The sequence below is a fragment of the Mytilus edulis genome, chromosome 1, assembly GCF_963676685.1.
Source record: "Mytilus edulis chromosome 1, xbMytEdul2.2, whole genome shotgun sequence".
Lineage (NCBI taxonomy): Eukaryota > Metazoa > Mollusca > Bivalvia > Mytilida > Mytilidae > Mytilus > Mytilus edulis.
Genome location: NC_092344.1, coordinates 111,634,021 through 111,652,238, shown reverse-complemented (window position 1 = coordinate 111,652,238; position 18,218 = coordinate 111,634,021). Strand labels below are relative to the sequence as shown.

General features: G+C 32.1%; 2 protein-coding genes across 4 annotated transcripts; one reads left to right on the top strand and one right to left on the bottom strand.

The window, feature by feature from the left end:
- Window positions 1–3,686: 3,686 nt before the first annotated feature.
- LOC139499778 (heat shock 70 kDa protein 12B-like) lies at window positions 3,687–18,150 on the bottom strand. 3 transcript variants are annotated; one of them, XM_071288440.1, is made up of 6 exons: window positions 18,012–18,150; window positions 8,160–8,222; window positions 6,798–7,097; window positions 6,026–6,244; window positions 5,257–5,416; window positions 3,687–4,916 (listed from the first exon to the last, which is right to left on the bottom strand). In XM_071288440.1, the coding sequence occupies exons 3-6, from the start codon at window positions 7,092–7,094 to the stop codon at window positions 3,790–3,792; spliced, it is 1,803 nt and encodes a 600-aa protein (XP_071144541.1). In that variant the 5' UTR covers window positions 7,095–7,097; window positions 8,160–8,222; window positions 18,012–18,150; the 3' UTR covers window positions 3,687–3,789. The 3 variants fall into 3 exon arrangements, with proteins under 3 accessions (XP_071144541.1, XP_071144543.1, XP_071144542.1); XM_071288442.1 differs by lacking the exon at window positions 18,012–18,150 and adding an exon at window positions 17,619–17,790; XM_071288441.1 differs by lacking the exon at window positions 18,012–18,150 and adding an exon at window positions 9,780–9,891.
- LOC139499762 (heat shock 70 kDa protein 12A-like) lies at window positions 9,812–14,152 on the top strand. The gene is made up of 5 exons (XM_071288439.1): window positions 9,812–9,885; window positions 10,051–10,379; window positions 10,652–10,870; window positions 12,114–12,273; window positions 12,941–14,152. Exons 2-5 carry the CDS (start codon window positions 10,056–10,058, stop codon window positions 14,065–14,067), a joined length of 1,830 nt encoding a protein of 609 aa, XP_071144540.1. The 5' UTR covers window positions 9,812–9,885; window positions 10,051–10,055; the 3' UTR covers window positions 14,068–14,152.
- Window positions 18,151–18,218: the final 68 nt, after the last annotated feature.

Below are 18,218 nucleotides of genomic sequence, written 5' to 3'. Positions count from 1 at the left end.
TCTTAACTAAATGATATGGTCCATCGAAACATGTTATTTCAAATATTAAAGCTGCAACTCATATAAATCTGTCTTCTGTTAAAGATGCTTGTTCATGATATACTAACTAAAACTGTGGAATCAGTGAAATATGTTTAAAGGAACTGTGATGAACTAACACAAGTTAGGAATTATATTCTTGATCTCTGTACATTTCGGCAATATGAAAATTAATCAACAGGTTGTAGGTACATATGTATTATTCATATGAGCAACAAATTGTACCTCTTGACTTTCATATGTTTAATTGAATCATGACTTTGACAAAATTCCATAAAGATCCGTCTTGACTCCATTTGATAAACATTGATGATATTTTTGCTTGAATAACCAATAATTCTCTAGCTATATTGCAGAATTTCCCAAAAGTGGATTGGCTTAATAGATTTGGTAATTTGAACAGCTTTATTTGTCCTTTTCTTGAATGTAATCTATTTTTCTGGCTTATGGCTGACTATACGGTGTTGACTTTTCTCATCGATGAAGACCTACGTCATTTGGACTCTGGTGGATAGTACTAAGTCTCATTGACAATCATACAACATCTCTTTCTTTTTATAGCTATAAAATTATTTACACTTATGGTCCTATAGAGGAGATCACTTATAACCTCTCATTATAACTGTTAGAATAATCTGTCATAGAACTATTTTAAACTGTCCTAGACCAGTTCTACCAAGAAAGGTAGAACTGTCAAAATCAGTTCTTGGTAGAACTGAAAAAATCAGTTCTAGGTAGAACTATCAAAATCAGTTCTAGGTCGAACTGAACAAATCAGTTCTAGGTAGAACTGACCAAATCAGTTCAAGGTAAAACTGTCAGCATAATTGATTAAATCAGCTCTAACCGTGGAAAAGTCAGCAGAACTGCCAAAAACTGTTCTAGCCGTAGAACTGACCAAACCTGTCAATATTGTAGAACAGTTCTAAATGACGTTACTGCAGTTAGGGCAAATCACTAGTTACCATTCATTTTTTATATATATTATATATATTCTTTTGACTTATTTATATTTAAGACAAAGAGTTCTTAAAACTGTTCTATGGATAGAAGTGACTAAATCAATTCAAGTCGTAGAACTGACCAAATCAGTTATAATCGTAGAACTTACCAAAGATTTGGTCAGTTCTAGGTAGAACTGTCAAAAATTGTTCTAGGGTAGAACTGTGAAGATCAGTTCTATGTAGAACTGTCTAAAACTGTTCTAGGGTAGAACTGTCAGGATGAGTTCTAGGTAGACCTGTCAGGATCAGTTATAGGTAAAACTGACCAAATCAGTTCTAGGTTAAAAGGTCTAAAAGGTGTCAGGATGACAGTTATACATACTACTAGTATTCTAAAACAGTTCTCCTGACAGATTCTGACAAATTTGATGAGAGAGAGTCATCTCCATTGTACAGCCTGTGGATACTAACATTTTTGCTATTCTCATACTATTTATGACGACTTTGTAATGACGGTGTTGTTACAAAACTGATATATCAAAAAAATATATTTATATTTACTTATATCGATATATAAATGTGAAAGGTGAATTAATGAGGAAATGGAGCTGGTGACTAGTATTTCTCATATCTCCTGGTGTTATGAAATAACTTCTGATGAAATTAATCAAAACGTTGTATGTATGAAAAGACTTGTAGAAATTGAAACAAGTCGACTAACATGATAGAGTATTTGTCAATGATTTGTATGACCTAACATATCAAAGACAGTAAAAATGGTCCTATTTGATGAATGATTAATTATGGTTCTTTGTATAGGGGCAAACTTTTGATTATCAAAGCTCACTGACGAAGTACTCGTACTTTTTGCAAGGGCTCATAAAAGAGCACGATGAATGGCAATTTCCCTACGCCAGGATTTGGTTTTAACGTTGTTGAGTATTTTTATATCCCATATACAGCCCATAATTCATGGGTTTGGTACTTTAAAAAAAAAAGAAACTGGTATAAATATTTGATCACTTGGTATCCTCCAAAAGCTACAAAAAATAGAAAAAGAACTACTGAAGCTATTGTGGAAATAAATTCTGGTAAGCAAACACTAAGCATAATATATGTATCGTAGAACGAATTTACGCCCGAATATTGAAAGAGTAATTCAAATGCGAAAAGGCCAGAATGCGTGATAAATGAATACGTTCAAACAATTTCAGTATTCCAATGGACGAGTTCCAAACCAAAATTATTCTAAAGCAAATATTTGGTTAATTTTTTGACTTGACACCAAAGTATGGAAATCATCAGACAATTGAACCAAAATGACATGAAATAAAACCATTCGAAGATAGTGTTATACATAACTCTACTAACAACGCTGACAATACCGCATTTTATGGTACACACATTTAAACTCATCATCATTTTTATGTTCTAAGTATTGAAAAGTTGGCGTATCAATGCACTTTTAAAAAAATTATTATCGATAATTTAACTTTTCGGAGTATCTAAATGCAATGGGTGGATAAGCTACATGATGCTATAAGTGGTTGACAATGAAAAAAAAATATATTCCATTTATCGAACAATGCTTTTACTCCGATTTAAAAGATACTTCAAAGCTTAATACATTCAAACAAATATTTACACACTATTGCAAACATTGTAAACAAAACTTTGTATGAAATTTTAGTCATTTAGTTTACAATAGAGTTATACTTCTTTTCATGGTAAGCGGATACGGATAATACATTCAAGCTTTTCCAATCTACATATTTTATGTAAAAACTGTTGGAGTTATTTACAGCATTCAACATCTCAGAAATGATGAACCTCATCCTTGTTCCCACCTTCACCCAAAATTAATAAAAATGCGCGCACACGTATAATTGGAAGACATCACTGATGATTCAACTTTTAGGAATATGAGCTTCGCAAAACTGAAGTGATACCAAAGGCTTTTTAACTGTATTTAAATCCTGTACAGCATGCAACTCCAATACAAGTGTTTATACTTTGTTTTTACAATTGATCGTGATTGCCTATGTTTGTGCCTAGAAAATGGACAGAAGACAAAAAAAGAACACTAAAAAATCACAAGTCGAAGAAAAATATTAAGAACCGTATATGTAGATATGTGATATGGTAGCTCGTACTGATATTGCATCAGCATTTAATGAATGTTCATTTAAAAATTTAATATTAGTTTGTTCTTTCTACTTAGAATTTAGAAAGGGTTGTTCACTTGCTTACATGTATAAAAACACATTTGAACAGCATTCGTTACACAATGTAAATTTAGTTTAGGGTGTTTTATCTAAAACGCAATTAGAAATATACAAACTATAAAATTTGACTAATGTTTGTAAGACCACCTAAAGGATTTTTTTATTTGTATTTCATACACGAAAATCATACCACAAAGCATATATCAAAGAGAATATGGATGGGGTCCTTCCATTCTCTTTGCTGTATTAATTTTTAAGCTGTTTATCTCGATTCTATATAAATTGTGCCAATCATTTTCCGTTGTTTGTATTTAAGCGCCCATATTATTCTCTAGTCATTGTCTATTTTTTCTTCTTTATTTTTTGGGTCTCTTTTTTATGTAGTATTAGTACATCAGTCTCTTTATAATAAACAATATTCAGACCCTCATAAATTGTGAATAAACCTACTTTTTATATCCTTATTCAATAAAACATCTCAACTTTCTAAATTTTTATCAGCATAGCATGTCAATTTCACAGAAAACAAAATTGAATATCAATATTCTAGCACAAAAAAAGGTTTGTGTCAATAGCAATCATCACATAGCTTTTGGTGTATTGTAATGGAATGGTACTCCGAACGCATTAAATGAAGCTATGACTGTTTTCCCCGAATTTCTGTCCTTAAAATGGCCAATAATTTCTGTACCACCAATTTCGAGTTCAAAATCACCTGTCCATTCCATTGGCCATTCTTTGCCATCTGGTGGTGGAATTTGAACTTGTCCTAATTTCATACAGCCTTTTTCATCAATAAAATTGGGATCCTTCTCGGTTGTGAAGTACAGATCGAGTGTATGTTTCATTGTTCGTTTCGCCTGTCTATTTTTATCTTTGTATGAATCTTTGATTGTGACTGCACTTCTTTCACCAACTGTCACTTCTTGATTAATTGTGAATAATTTTTTGAAATAATCTCTGCACCACTCTTTTCCCTCTTCTTTGAGTCTCTTCTCAACCGGGTCGCCTTTTTTGAAAGTTCTATATGATCGAATGCCATAAGAATATTTCGCCATTCTTGATATCACCACAGTTGGATTATGTCCGAATAAAACGGCTCCTTTCAGTACAGCAAGTCTTGCCTCAGTAGGAATAATAACCTTAATATTTTGAAAAGATTCGTGGTTTCGAATAGCATCTGTGACTATCACTGATTCTGAAAATCCTCCAACCATCACCATAGCAGGTGGTATATGTCCTAAATGTCTGCTGTCTAGAACCTGCTGTAAATGAGATATAATGTGCTGAGTAGTTTCCTTAAAGAAGCTAATAAAGATACGAGCTTTAATATGTAGCCTGTCTCTCTGATTTTCCTTCACTGACACCGTACCGGAATGTTCAGATGACTCCACAATATCGGCCAGCTTTTGCTTTTTGTTCCGAATAATTTCCATTACCCCACCAGGCATACGGATAACGACATCATGATCGCGATCGGGCGTTACTTTACGTTTCTGTTCTTCGAAATCCTGTTGAATTTCTAACAAATCACTTCTATAATCTCTCCTAATTTCCTCCATAATATTATTCCCAAGGACCTCTTCTAAAAATTTCAAGTATTTTTTATCTATATTAGTTCCTCCCCAGTCTCCTCCGGTGGCTCTGTCAATAGTTTTCAAGTTGTGTTCTTTTGTTACTTCATTGATTGATATATCAGCGGTTCCACCTGTAACGAGATACCATTTCATTTTCTATATTGAACATAATTGTACAAAACTAATTCTTAGATTTAAATGTTAATATATTATACCTGAACAACCTGATTTCTTGTAAATTTAAAACAGTACAAAATGTGGTCTTCTGATTACAAATTGGTATAGTGAATAAGGACATATGCCACTAGAATTATAAAACGGGAAAAAAATGACAAAATTTTGGATGATATTTCTAATACAAATAAATAGCTGTAGTATGATTGCCATTGAGAAAACTGTCTATCAGAGAGCAACAACCTTAGAATTTAACAACTGTAAAATTAAAACATTTTATAGAAAAAGATGTTTTACCTCCCAAGTCAACAATAATTATCTTTTTTCCAGGTTCAAAGCAAGATAAGTAGTTAGTCCCTCCTGCGACTTTCATGGTGTCTATTGGCAAGAGTCTACAGTACAATGCTGCAGCTTCTGGTTCATATGCGAGAGTTAACGATGAATGAGGTATATTGGCCTACAAAGATCAAGATTACAATTGTATGCTCAATTTGAGTAGAAGTGTTTCTGGCATAATGTTATGTCGAAAAATGTTGGAAGAATTGTCAAGGCACATTACAGATGGAAATGCTATAATTGTTGAAAATATTAGTTTCAAATGTACAAATCAAAGTCTATATGTTTATATTATCATAAAACCTCAACAAAACATAGTGAACAGTGTAAAAATAAAAGTGTAATCCATACTAAAGTACCTAATCAAATGACAAAACCAAAAGCTCAAAGCTATCAAACGAATGGATAGCAACTGTCATATTCTTGACTTGGTACAAGCATATTCATATATAGAAAATGAAAGCTGGTTTTAAACCTAGCTCAACTTTTCACTTGTATGACATTTGCATCAAATTCCATTATATTGACACGATGTGTGAACAAAAAAAACCAGACATTTAAAAAATGTCAAAATGTCAAAAATAGGAGTACAGCAATCAACATTGTGTTATAATCTTTATCACTATGAAAACAAACAGATATATCAAAATTAAAAGTGGAGTATTGCAAACTCGATAAAATAAATATCATTAACAATCAGTTCAAAGTATTCTCTTGAAAAAAATCCTACCCGTTCAGCAGCTGTTCTCATAAATTGCTTTGCCGGATCTGACCAGATAGCGGGAACTGTAAGTACCCATTTTATTTGGTTATCGGGGACGTCTAAGTTACGTTTTTTAAGGTCGTTCAGTAAATGGTTCTTCAAGTATTTGATAGCTTCGGTGAAAACAAGCAAAGCTGATATAGGTTTCTTATCCATGTCTTCAACTAAAGTATTTTCATCCAATTCCTGAAAAAAAAAATTTGTTCTTTTAGTATATACATGTAGTCAGAATTTTTACAATCCTGGAAGAAACATAAGTTAAAATTGTTTAACCAAATTTAAGATGATGAATATGAGTTGACTTATTGGAAAAAAATAACAAAACGAGTGTATACTGACGAATGAAGAAATTGACAAACAAACTAGCTATTTTGTCTATTTTGTTATTTCGGGCCCTTTTATAGCTGACTATGCGGTTTGGGCTTTGTTCATTGTTGAAGCCCGTACGGTGATCTAAAGTTGCTAATTGCTGTGTCATTTTGGTCTCTAGTGGAGAGTTGTCTCAATGGCAATCATACCACATCTTCTATTTATAACTATTTTGGTTTCAAAAACCTCCCGTTGTAAAGATAGAAAAATAGTCTCAATATTCTGTAAATACGACTCCATAAATATAGATAAAGTGCGTCATATATCAACGTAGCTTTTTAACGATACCGAATCAAAATCAACAATGAAATGAAATCATATATTAGCGGAATTGCTATTTTAATGTTACTTTATTTTTAGAACAATTTACCTCTTTTTCCATCAATAACATCTTGAACCTTGTAACAAAATACCAATCCTCATGTTCCTCATTTTCTGCAAGACTAATATATTTGTTTTCAGCTTCGCGTCCAAAGGAATGGAACGTCTTCTCTGAGTCTAGAAGAACACACGTGGGCGTTTTGTATGACGGTCCATCTGGCCAGCTATGGGACGTTATATTTAATGGTTTGGATTTATATTGATGACCAAAAGAAAAGGCGTATCCACTGTAGGTTGTTCCTATGTCTATAGCAACAACCAAAGTAGAATCTTGGGGGACAGCCATGACCTGAAACAGATTTAGAATGGCATTAAGAGTACTTTATTAATGTTTGTTCTTTGTTGAAGTGATGTTTAATTATCGACGTTAACATCACCTTTTCAATGTTAGTTCTATGTGTCATCAAAATAATAGAGAATTGAATTTCAAAATTTATAGTGCATTCAAGAATATTAACATTCCAAGTTTGTAAGTAAAACAAATATGATAGACAAGGTTATTATACATATATAACTACTACGTATCCCGCACTTAGATCATAATAACCGAAATTTGTCCTTATAACGTTTTATAGATGTTGCCAGATTCGGAGGTTAATTTGAACAATGGGATTTGTATCAATTCAACAACATTTTATTTAAAAAAAAACAGAATTTAAAGAGCATATCTTTGTTGTCCTTTATCTTAGTATTCATCTCCAGTCTATAATGAGTGGGACGTCCATTTGGCTTTGAGGATTGTATGTGTTTGGTTCCACGCCAGGTTCATATACAGGAACTTTAAATCCAATGCATGTGTAGGAAGAGTGTAACATTTTTTACACGAGATACAATCAACTAAATGATGAATTAGTAGTTAGGTAATTGAAAGGCAAAGATTCCAACATGCCCTCATTTTCAGTGGCAGTTCAAATTTCCCGCTTTTCATCTCGATCAACCTACCCTGTAAAACCCTACCTATTGTATAATTCTGATTATGAATATGCATGATTATCTGCCATTGGACGTTAAACAAGTAACCAATCAAATGGGAAAAGATGTTATCGCGATGTTCTCTCAATTTCATGTGTACTAGATATTATACGATTTCTTTTTTTTTTTCTTTTTCTTTTTTAAGTTTCTTTTAGTTCATTTGGATTGGGGTTTTTTTTCTTTTTTTTTTCATATTGATCTGAAGATCGAAATTATCGTAAATTGTGGTAGTTGTTGATCTAAATCATGAATATATTTGTTAACAACATGTTTTGTGATAAAACAAACGTACAAATATTTTGTGCTTTTGAGATAAATCATGAGCATGCAGGTAGAATGGGCGATCCAAACCTTTGTCTAATTCTTAGAAGATACTTACATGTGTTTATAAGAAGACCTACCGCGAACGACCAAATCGCTTCTAATTTATGTACATAAAGTGCTGAAATATAAGAGTAAAACAATTACTATGTATTACAATTTAAGCTTTATGTGATCATGTTATTTTTGAACAATTAGAAACGCACTTATTTCGATTCGTCAGATTTGCTTTTATGAATTACATACTTATTATAGTATTTTCTAATGTGCTTTCTAGAGTACATGATCCGTATTTTTTCAAAATGAAAGAAAAATGAAAGTTGAAGCAGCTATAGTTAAATGCACGACAGTTCTAACGTAGCTTGATATAAGGGAAAATAACATCATCCTGTAATCCCACATTCTCCTGAAAAGACCATTTCCTATCACTGAATGTTTCCAAGTTTGGTAATTATGGCTTGTTGCATTATTCCATTGAATTTCAAATACAGGATACATCTTATACAAGAAGAAATTAGCAAAATAATGAATTCCAAAGTATTTTCACAAAAGGGAATGTCAACAATAAATGACAAAGATGCTAACAACAGAATCATTGTAGTTGAACGTACATCTAACATAATTTCAAACTTTTTTTACATTTAAGTTTCACTACAAAGTTATGATTCCAGCTTTCTAACTGTGAGCTTTCTATTTTTACGAAGCAACCTTTTGATATCACTTGGATGAGACTATATAACCAAGTTGATTTCAAGACTTGCCGTGTGCATTACAATTTTCTTTGTTACAATATTTCTGTTTACAAGGAATCAAAATAATCGATAGTTGAGTTGCAGCGATATCATTTAACCTGAGTTTTACATAAATTAAGCAACACAAATAGTGCTACTGGTGGAGCAGCGCATGCGTTCTAGTTTCTTGAGAGGTTTGTGATGCTTTTGTTTTTATGTCTATGTATTTTTTTTTGTAATATTCTATTTTCAAATGTCTGTATTTTTTTATATGTAACACTTTCAGCTTTCCTATATCATAGCTATAGATATACAGTACATACTTTGCTTAACACCAGGTTAGTTATTAGAGAATTTAGAGGTACCAATGGTTTATAATTTTTGCCAATGTCTTCAGATTTAAAATAAGAAAAAAAAAAGACATTGGTCGAACTAATACTGCATGATGCCATCTTAACGGTAATGAGTCAGTCAAGGCCTTTACCAAGTCAGGAATATGTGTTATCCATTCATTTAATATGTTTGAGCCATTTGAATAGGGACTTCCCTTTTTGAATTTTCCATGGAGTTCAGTATTTTTGTGATTTTACTTTTTACAGTATTGCATTACTAGCAAAGAAGAATCTGATCACCTTAGGTCAAATGAGGGTTTATTTGCCTCGTTTTTTTGCTCTACCTTTAATTTTTCGTGGAGGGTTTTGTTGATATTAGTCTTCTGGACTTTGCCATGAACTTGTCGATATCTTGTCGTCTGTTTTTTATTTAATTTTCGATTTAGGATGTTTGTCTACTCTACAATATTATAGATTGATAATGTATCACTGAAGTCTAAAATTCTTTATTTGATTACTAATCGAGTACCTACATTATTATCTAAAAATCAATTAAAAGGGTCAACCGAAAGAAAATAAAACTTCAAATAGTAAGAATTTAAATATAAGGCCTACCATGAACCTGATCCGTAGCAGAATTGGTTTGTATACTTCTTCCTTGTCAACAGATCGATAATCATTGGTTTTTACAGACCAACGATTGATTGAATATTTCTTCCAGGTAAGTCTTTTGATGAAACATTTATTGAATTATATTTTTAAAAAACCAATTTAAAAATACTTATACTCAAATAATTATATGTTCAATCACATTTTGTTTATATACATTTTGCTTTTAGACAATTTTTTTTCCATATTAACGTTGCCACATTTAATTTCTTTTCAGAAAGTATGGCGACTGTAAATGATCCCGTATTTGTAGTAGTAGCAATAGATTTTGGAAGTCATGGTTCGGGATATGCATTCTCTTTTCGCTATGAGTTTGCAACCAACCCTATAAACATTAGCACCCCCTACTGGTCATCAGAGAGTGGAGGAGATGCTACCTACAAAGCACCTTCCTCTATTCTTCTAAACTCAAAGAAGAAATTTGTTGCCTTTGGTCACGATGCTGAAGACCAGTACTCAACTATTTGTGAAAAGAATGAACAGAATTCATGGTACTACTTAAAAGAGTTTAAAATGAAACTGTATGAAGCCGTTGTTTTAGGACAGGTACTTCTTTTTCTTATACATTGCACACTAAGGTTAAATGAGTAGATATTGTTATTACATTACAAGTTTGATATCTAACAAATCACAAGTTCCAAATGACTTATCAATAAACACTAGAACGAGTCGGTAGATATAAGACGGTTTAAATTCCCTATACGTATAAAATTACAAAATGTATATCAATCCATTCAAAAGAGAAGAATAGATAAAACAAAACCATTCAAAAAGGTTAACTTTTTGTGTTATGATAGTTGTTATTTTATTCTTTACAGGATATTCGAGATGATTTTAAAATGGAGGAAATGAATGGTAAAAAAGTTTCAGCCAAAAGAGTATTTAGATTAGCAATTAAATTCCTAAAAAAACATCTGCTTGACCAGTTTAAGGAAAGGAACCTTGGTGTTAATAATGATCTGATTAAATGGGTAATTACGGTCCCAGCTATTTGGAATGATGCATGTAAACAATTCATGAGAGAAGCTGCTGAAGGGGTAAGAACAAACAAAACAATGAAAAAAGTACAAGAACATACAACATTATTTAGAAAAAAAAATGATTTGGCAGATAAAATACCATTCCTCGTAGCGTATCTAGTCGACATCTCTGGTTTTGCTCCTTTTATATTCCTTCAGTTTTTATATTTTACCTTCCTAATATTCGTAATGGATTTATGAGATTTATACAAAGATAGACTTATATTGCATATAAGTTTTCAGAATATCAGAAATAAGTACAGACATGATACACCCATGCATCCTTTTTTTTATATATAAAAAAATCATGGGGAACAGTATTAAAGGGACACTAGCTGTCAAATTCATGTTCATTGATTTGACTCAAATTCTTATGTTTTTTTTATAACATACTAAAACGTATATCCAATTCATAAAATGTCTAAAATATATAATTTACAGTGCATATGCTCGATGATATGTATTAACATTTCGTGTGTATTTTATTCTAGAACCATCATGGTGACCACCGAAGAATTTCAGATGGTTATATAACCCGATATTAACATAAACATGCATATAAATAAATAGCGAACTCGTGCAATTTGATTTTTCTATGTCTATTTGATTTCATATTAATAGGTTAAAATATATTTATTAATTTTCGTTTCTACCTGCATCGGGATTACTGTGGATTTATTTATTTTCGTAAGTACCAATTTTCGTGGATTGATGAAAGGTGGTATTTTCATGAACATTCAATTTTGTGGATTTGCCCAAATCTGCATAAAAACCTTATTGAAAATTTGTAATTCGTTGAACATTTAAACTCGTGGTTGACCTGTAACCACGAAATCCAAGAAAGTTTATATCAAATGAATAATAATGAATCCACAGCAGTTTTTTGTTGATCGAATCGGTCCTTGTTTCGCTTTCAATGTTGACATTCTTCCATTTACACGCCCGATTCATTCGTAGCCCATTTTTAGATAAGGGGTTAAATTGGAGTTTACATGAATACGGTTTCAATGAGTTTAGTTTTTAAAACAGCCTTTTGTCCAGAGAACTAAATATGTGAAACGTTATTGTTCATTAATCAAAAAACCTCTGTGACGAACCCTAGAGTCATCTGAAGTAAGTGGTATTCTTTTGAGCGATTACTAGTGTTTGCATTTTTTATGCGACTATAGCACGTTGAACGTCATCTGAACATTGACAAAATATATGTAATTTTAGTTGTGTATTGCAAATAATAACACACTCGACGTTCATTTTCTTTCAGGCAGGAATTACAGGTGATAAATTCTGCATTGTGTATGAGCCTGAGGCAGCATCAATATATATGCGTCTCATACCTGTAGAAAAATTTGTAGGAGAAAATCAAACAACTATACTAAGATCGTTTGATCCTGGCAGAAAGGTTATGGTAGTTGATGCTGGGGGTAATATTATTATTTAATATGCGCTCTTCAAACAACAACTATCATGAAAATAGCTAAATATCGTGAAAAGTACAAAGCAAAACCAAGCATTAAAAATCAAAAATAACCTATTAATTTGTTCAATGTTTTTTTGTTGCACTGTTATGCTAAAAAAAATCAAAATATAAAGGAATAAAGATGAAGTTTTATTGCACCGTATTTGTTTTGGATCGCATTTGGACAAATCTCTACGATAAGCTTAGATTTCTAAATGACCCTCCCGGTATGGTCTCGGTAAAGCTAGAAAATATGTACACAGAATATTACGTCTAGTGCAGTATACAGTTATTATTATACTTATTTCTTTATATGAAAATTTACCGACGGCAAATCGTTCAAGCATTTCTGATACCCACATCTATGTTTTTGTCAACATAACCAAACGAGCGTATCCAATTAACGTTTTGAGAATAAGTGAATCCTAAGATGATTTTTTTAGCATATCAATCTATTGATGTTTGTTCTATTTACATGTCATTTTTGAGTAGGTAGTACAGTTGACATGTCACCTATTTGTAGGTTTAATAGTTCTATAGTTAACATATTTTTGACTTATACCTAGTGCATTTGACGTATCAATTACAAAAGTAATTGTAAGGGATACAATAACCATATAACTTTTTTGTAGGTGGTACTGTTGACATATCTGCCCAAGAAGTTTTACCTGATGGTCACTTGAAAATAATACATAAAATATGTGGAGGTTCGTGGGGTGGTGAATGGGTCAACCAAGAGTATCGGAAATTACTAAAGAAACTGCTAGGAGGAGATGTATTCATGGAATTTAAACAAACACAGGGATTAGATTATAATGAAATGATGAGGTGCTTTGAAACGGCAAAGAAATCCTTCAAAGGAAATGAAAACTCTGATATATCAACTAGATTTCCAGCAAACTTAGCAGAGCTTTTAGAATCGAAGACGGGTTGCAGTATTTCAAACATAATAGAAAATTCTCGCTTCAGTGGTAAACTTAGGGTGAAAAGAGACAAACTATTCATCGATCGAGAACTATTTCAATCGTTTTACAGTGAATCCATTTCAATGACAATTAAAGAAATTAAAGATATTTTGAAGCATGACAGATGTCGTGACGTATCAGCTGTTATGTTAGTTGGGGGGTTTTCAGAATGTCCGATGTTACAGAAAGCTATTAAAGACGCGTTAGAATTAGAGGTTTTCATTCCAGTTGAAGGTGGATTATCTGTGTTAAAGGGGGCTGTAATTTATGGTCATGATTCTTCTATAGTAACATCTAGAGTGTGTAATTATACGTATGGCGTCAGCATAAGCCGTCCTTTCAAGGAAGGAGAGCACCGAAGGGGAAAATATTATAGATGGGATAATGAAGACTGGTGTAAACACATTTTTCATGTTTGTTTTGTTGAAGGTCAAGACGTTCATGTGGGGGATATAGGTATGATTGAGATTAATAATACTTTTGAAAGTGAAGATTCCAAAACTAAAAGAACGGAACCTTTTGCTGTTGAAATTTATATTTCTGATGACAAAAAGCCGATGTATGTTACAGACGAAGGATGCAACTTACATGCAAAAATTCATATCGACCCCCCTAATGGAATATGGCCTGTGTATGCCTTTGGATGGGTAGAGCTTGAAATTGCTGGCACCGAAATGATAGGCACTTACGTGAACGCAGAAACAAAGGACCGAATATCAACGAGGTTTGAATTCCTTCCAACAGGTTATAAAACATTAAAAGGAGAACGTGAAAGAATGCGTGAAATGGATTGACAGACGTCAGAATTTCTTTTAATGTTATTCATTCTACTTTAATATTTCTAAGAATACTAGTCATAATACTAGATTTAAATTGAAATAAAATTGAGAAAGGAAATGGTGAATATGTCAAAGCGACAACCACCCGACCATAGAGCAAACAACAGCCGAAGGCAACCAATGGGTCTTCAATGTAGCGAGAATTCCCGCACCCGTAGGTGTCCTTCAGCTGGCCCCTAAAATATGCATAATAGTACAGTGATAATGGACGTCATACTAAACTCCGAATTATACACAAGAAACTAAAATTTAAAATCATACAAGACTAACAAAGGCCAGAGGCTCCTGACTTGGGACAGGCGCAAAATTGCGGCGGGGTTAAACATGTTTATGAGATCTCAACCCTCCCCCTATACCTCTAGCCAATGTAGAAAAGTAAAACAATAACAATACGCACATTAAAATTCAGTTCAAGAGAAGTCCGAGTCTGATGTCAAAAGATGTAACAAAAGAAAATAAATAAAATGACAATAATACATAAATAACAACAGACTACTAGCAGTTAACTGACATGCCAGCTCCAGACCTCAATTAAACTGATTGAAAGATTATGTCTTCATCATATGAATATCAGGTACAATCCCTCCCGTTAGGGGTTTAGTATCATACTATCATAAAATATATGAGAAGAACATAACCCGTGTCATGCCAACAACTGTTTTTTTAGAAATAAATGTGTTTAGTTCCGATGCAAAGACCCTATCAGTGAATCAATGTTAAAGCCAAAATATGCAATCTTTAATGACCTGACAACAGTATCGTAACTATATCCCCTTTTAATAAGTCTATTTAAAGGTTTTGTTAGTTTCTGAGGAGAATACTGACATTTTTGTGCTTTATAAAGAATATTTCCATAAAATTTTGGATGTGAAATACCTGAACGTATAAGATGTCTGCATGTTGAGTTATATTTACGAATTATTTCCTTATACCGGTGATAAAATTTAGTAAATGTTTTGACCAGTTTGTGATATCGAAAACCCTGGTGTAATAATTTTTCAGTAATACATAAATTTCTCTCGCTAAAATCTAATACATTGTTACATACACGAGCGAATCGTACAAGTTGAGATATATAAACACCATAAGATGGTGACAAGGGAACGTCACCATCTAAAAATGGATAATTAACAATAGGAAATGAAAAATCATCTCTTTTATCATAAATTTTTGTATTAAGCTTCTCGTTTATGATATAGATATCAAGATCGAGGAAAGGGCAGTGGTCATTGTTATCATTAGCTTTATTTAAAGTAAGTTCTACAGGATAAATTTCTTTAGTATACATACTGAAGTCGTCATTATTTAGAGCCAATATATCATCCAAATATCTAAAAGTATTGTTAAATTTTTGTATCAAATGTTGTTTTGATGGGTCTTTGCTAATTTTAGTCATAAATTGTAACTCATAACAATACAAAAACAGGTCCGCAATAAGTGGTGCACAGTTAGTCCCCAGTCTTTTAATCAAGTTGCTTTAACATTAAATTTATATTCGTGATATTGTATACATTTTGCTTAATATGTTATATCTTCAAAATAAAGCCGACTTCCAAATGTAGAACACATAACAAAGTAGGGCCCCTGATTAGGATCGTAATTTTCCATTTGTTCCAAAGGTTGATTTTTTTTCTGGTTTGGTAATTCAAATTGCTTTTTTCAATGAATAATGAAGAGTACCCCAGAGTTTGATATGATATGCCACAATGTGAATTATTATTTATCATTATTATACAGTATTTATAACAGCTTTTGGATCCTCAATGCTCTTCAACTTTGTACTTGTTTGGCTTTATAACTATTTTGATATGAGCATCACTGATGAGTCTTATGTAGACGAAACGCGCGTCTGGCATACTAAATTATATCCTGGTACCTTTGATAACTATTTATAATATTAAAATTACCCTAAGCGCTTTAAAACATATATACATTAACATATGTAAGTATTAACAATAAAATCTGAAAGCCCATGTTATAAAATCATAAAACAAACAGATTTTGGAAAAATTGCATATAAAACTATTAAATTTACTGATAAACAATAAAATCTTTATAAAATGGATATGGTAAAATTTAGGAGATATTGAAACCATACCAATAAAAGTAGGTTAAAACTTCAAAACATTTGCTAAAAAATTGTAAAGTTACATTAAATGATGTGTGATCTCGTGTGATAAATGAAATGTATGAGTATGCATTAATATTTCTTCTGTTTTATATTTCAATACTCATGTGACTAGGCTGAATACTTTATATGATATTTGTATTTTTGACATTGCAAATTTTGTGTATAAAGAATTGATGAAGAGGACATGATTGTTGTTGTTTAAATTCATAACGGTTAAACATGCCATTCTTACGAGACCGTGCTTGTATCAAAATAAGGGACCCGTGCAATAGATATAGTAAGATGTGGTGTGAGTGCCAAGTTCTCTTATGAGCTATTAGAAACGGTAAAGAAGAAGGGAAAACAAAACCTTATCGCTTCAGTAATATAGATATATAGTGCAAGTACAAATGAGATATCATTCTAATTGAAATCCATTCTATGATATGTTCAGTGTGGATTTAACATAATTTAGCATTGCATTTTACTCCTTATTACTAAAAGGGGCGCGAAAGATACAAAAGGGACATTCAAACTCATAAAATAAACTGATAATACCATGGCTAAAAAAATCCAACCGACAAACAAAAGTACAAAAAACATAACATAGAAAACGAGGGTTGATATCAGGTACTTCAGGGGAATAAGCAGATCTTGCTCGACATGTGGCACCCATGTTACTCATGTTAATACTAACCCAGTAAGACGTCTAATTCCGTAAGTCACATTTGAGGAAAAGGGAATTTACTGGTATCTTATTAAGTGATGGTTGTGAATTGATGGTCAGCATCGGAGTGAGTACTAGTTCAGTTATCTTATCACTAGAGAGGTTTTATTTTAAATTATATAAGTCAAACATTTGACATTTTTCACATTCGACCTGAGTGTTTTTTGAAAAATATAACATGCGATATTCAAATCAGTGTTCAAAACACTAAATACAATATGTATTTATGTAAAGTAACTTACTTCAGTTCATTAGATAATTCAGCAACTTTTGATAATACACATTTTGATAATAGCCCCCCCTTATGCTTCTTTAGATATGTAGACGTTGACGTTTGTCGTGTACCAAGTCAAGGATACGGCAGTTGTTATCAAATAGAACGTGTTTATTAATGTTGCCGTTTATGTTTTGGGTTGTTTTTGTAACAGTTTAGTGGTTCTGTTGTTCCGTTGTTTTTCCTCTTATAGTTGGTGCGTTTCCCTCTGTTTTGATTTGAGAGCCGAATTTGTTTCAGTTAAATTGATTTATGACAATTTAACAGCGTTATACTATTGATGCCTTTATTTAAGATCAGATGTCCACAATGTCACGCTAATGTTAGTTTCTGTTTAGTCTCAGAATTAGTAGCAAGTTATGTAAAAAGCTTATTTAATATAAAAACATATGTACCTTTGCATTGTAGCGATTCCCTTGTGTGTTAGTCCGAATATTTTATCCCTCAAGCGAATTTTTTTGTTCATAGAGAATTATGTGTAAAGTATGTTTTCATTTTATGAATTAGAACACATACCTAATTATATGTGCTATTTCAAATAATTTAAATTTAAATATCATATCTGATAATAAATATTCGTTACACATTTCTATAAAGTTACAAGAATTTAAAAGGTTTATCAGTCTAATAATTTATTCCCTCCAGTGGATCATATATAAATATAAACGTTCAACTGTGATTTTATGCCACTTCGTATTTTAGATAATCTATACAATTTGACCATTTCTACATTTCGAAAACTAATTAGTATAAAGTAAAAATGAAAGTAACTGCAATTCATTAATTACCTGAGAATGATCCAGTTCCAAAGTCTGTAAGCAAGTTCCAGCTCGTCAGTCACGGATGTTATCAACTTCCTTGTCCTTCTAATGGTCATATGACGTCACGACAGAACTCTTCACAACTCAAGGTACAGTAGCATAATGTAATTAAGGTTTTAAATGGCTCTTGTTTTTTAACTTCCTATGGTATATATTTTAGTACGAAATATTTTT

Coding starts and splice junctions, on each gene's coding strand:
- LOC139499778 (XM_071288440.1), bottom strand. CDS start 7,094: ATGGCTGTCCCCCAAGATTCTACTTTGGTTGTTGCTATAGACATAGGA. Junction 5,417..6,025: donor TGAGAACAGCTGCTGAACGG/GTAGGATTTTTT, acceptor TGATCTTTGTAG/GCCAATATACCTCATTCATC. Junction 4,917..5,256: donor AATTATTGTTGACTTGGGAG/GTAAAACATCTT, acceptor ATCTCGTTACAG/GTGGAACCGCTGATATATCA.
- LOC139499762 (XM_071288439.1), top strand. CDS start 10,056: ATGGCGACTGTAAATGATCCCGTATTTGTAGTAGTAGCAATAGATTTT. Junction 10,380..10,651: donor AAGCCGTTGTTTTAGGACAG/GTACTTCTTTTT, acceptor TATTCTTTACAG/GATATTCGAGATGATTTTAA. Junction 10,871..12,113: donor TGAGAGAAGCTGCTGAAGGG/GTAAGAACAAAC, acceptor ATTTTCTTTCAG/GCAGGAATTACAGGTGATAA.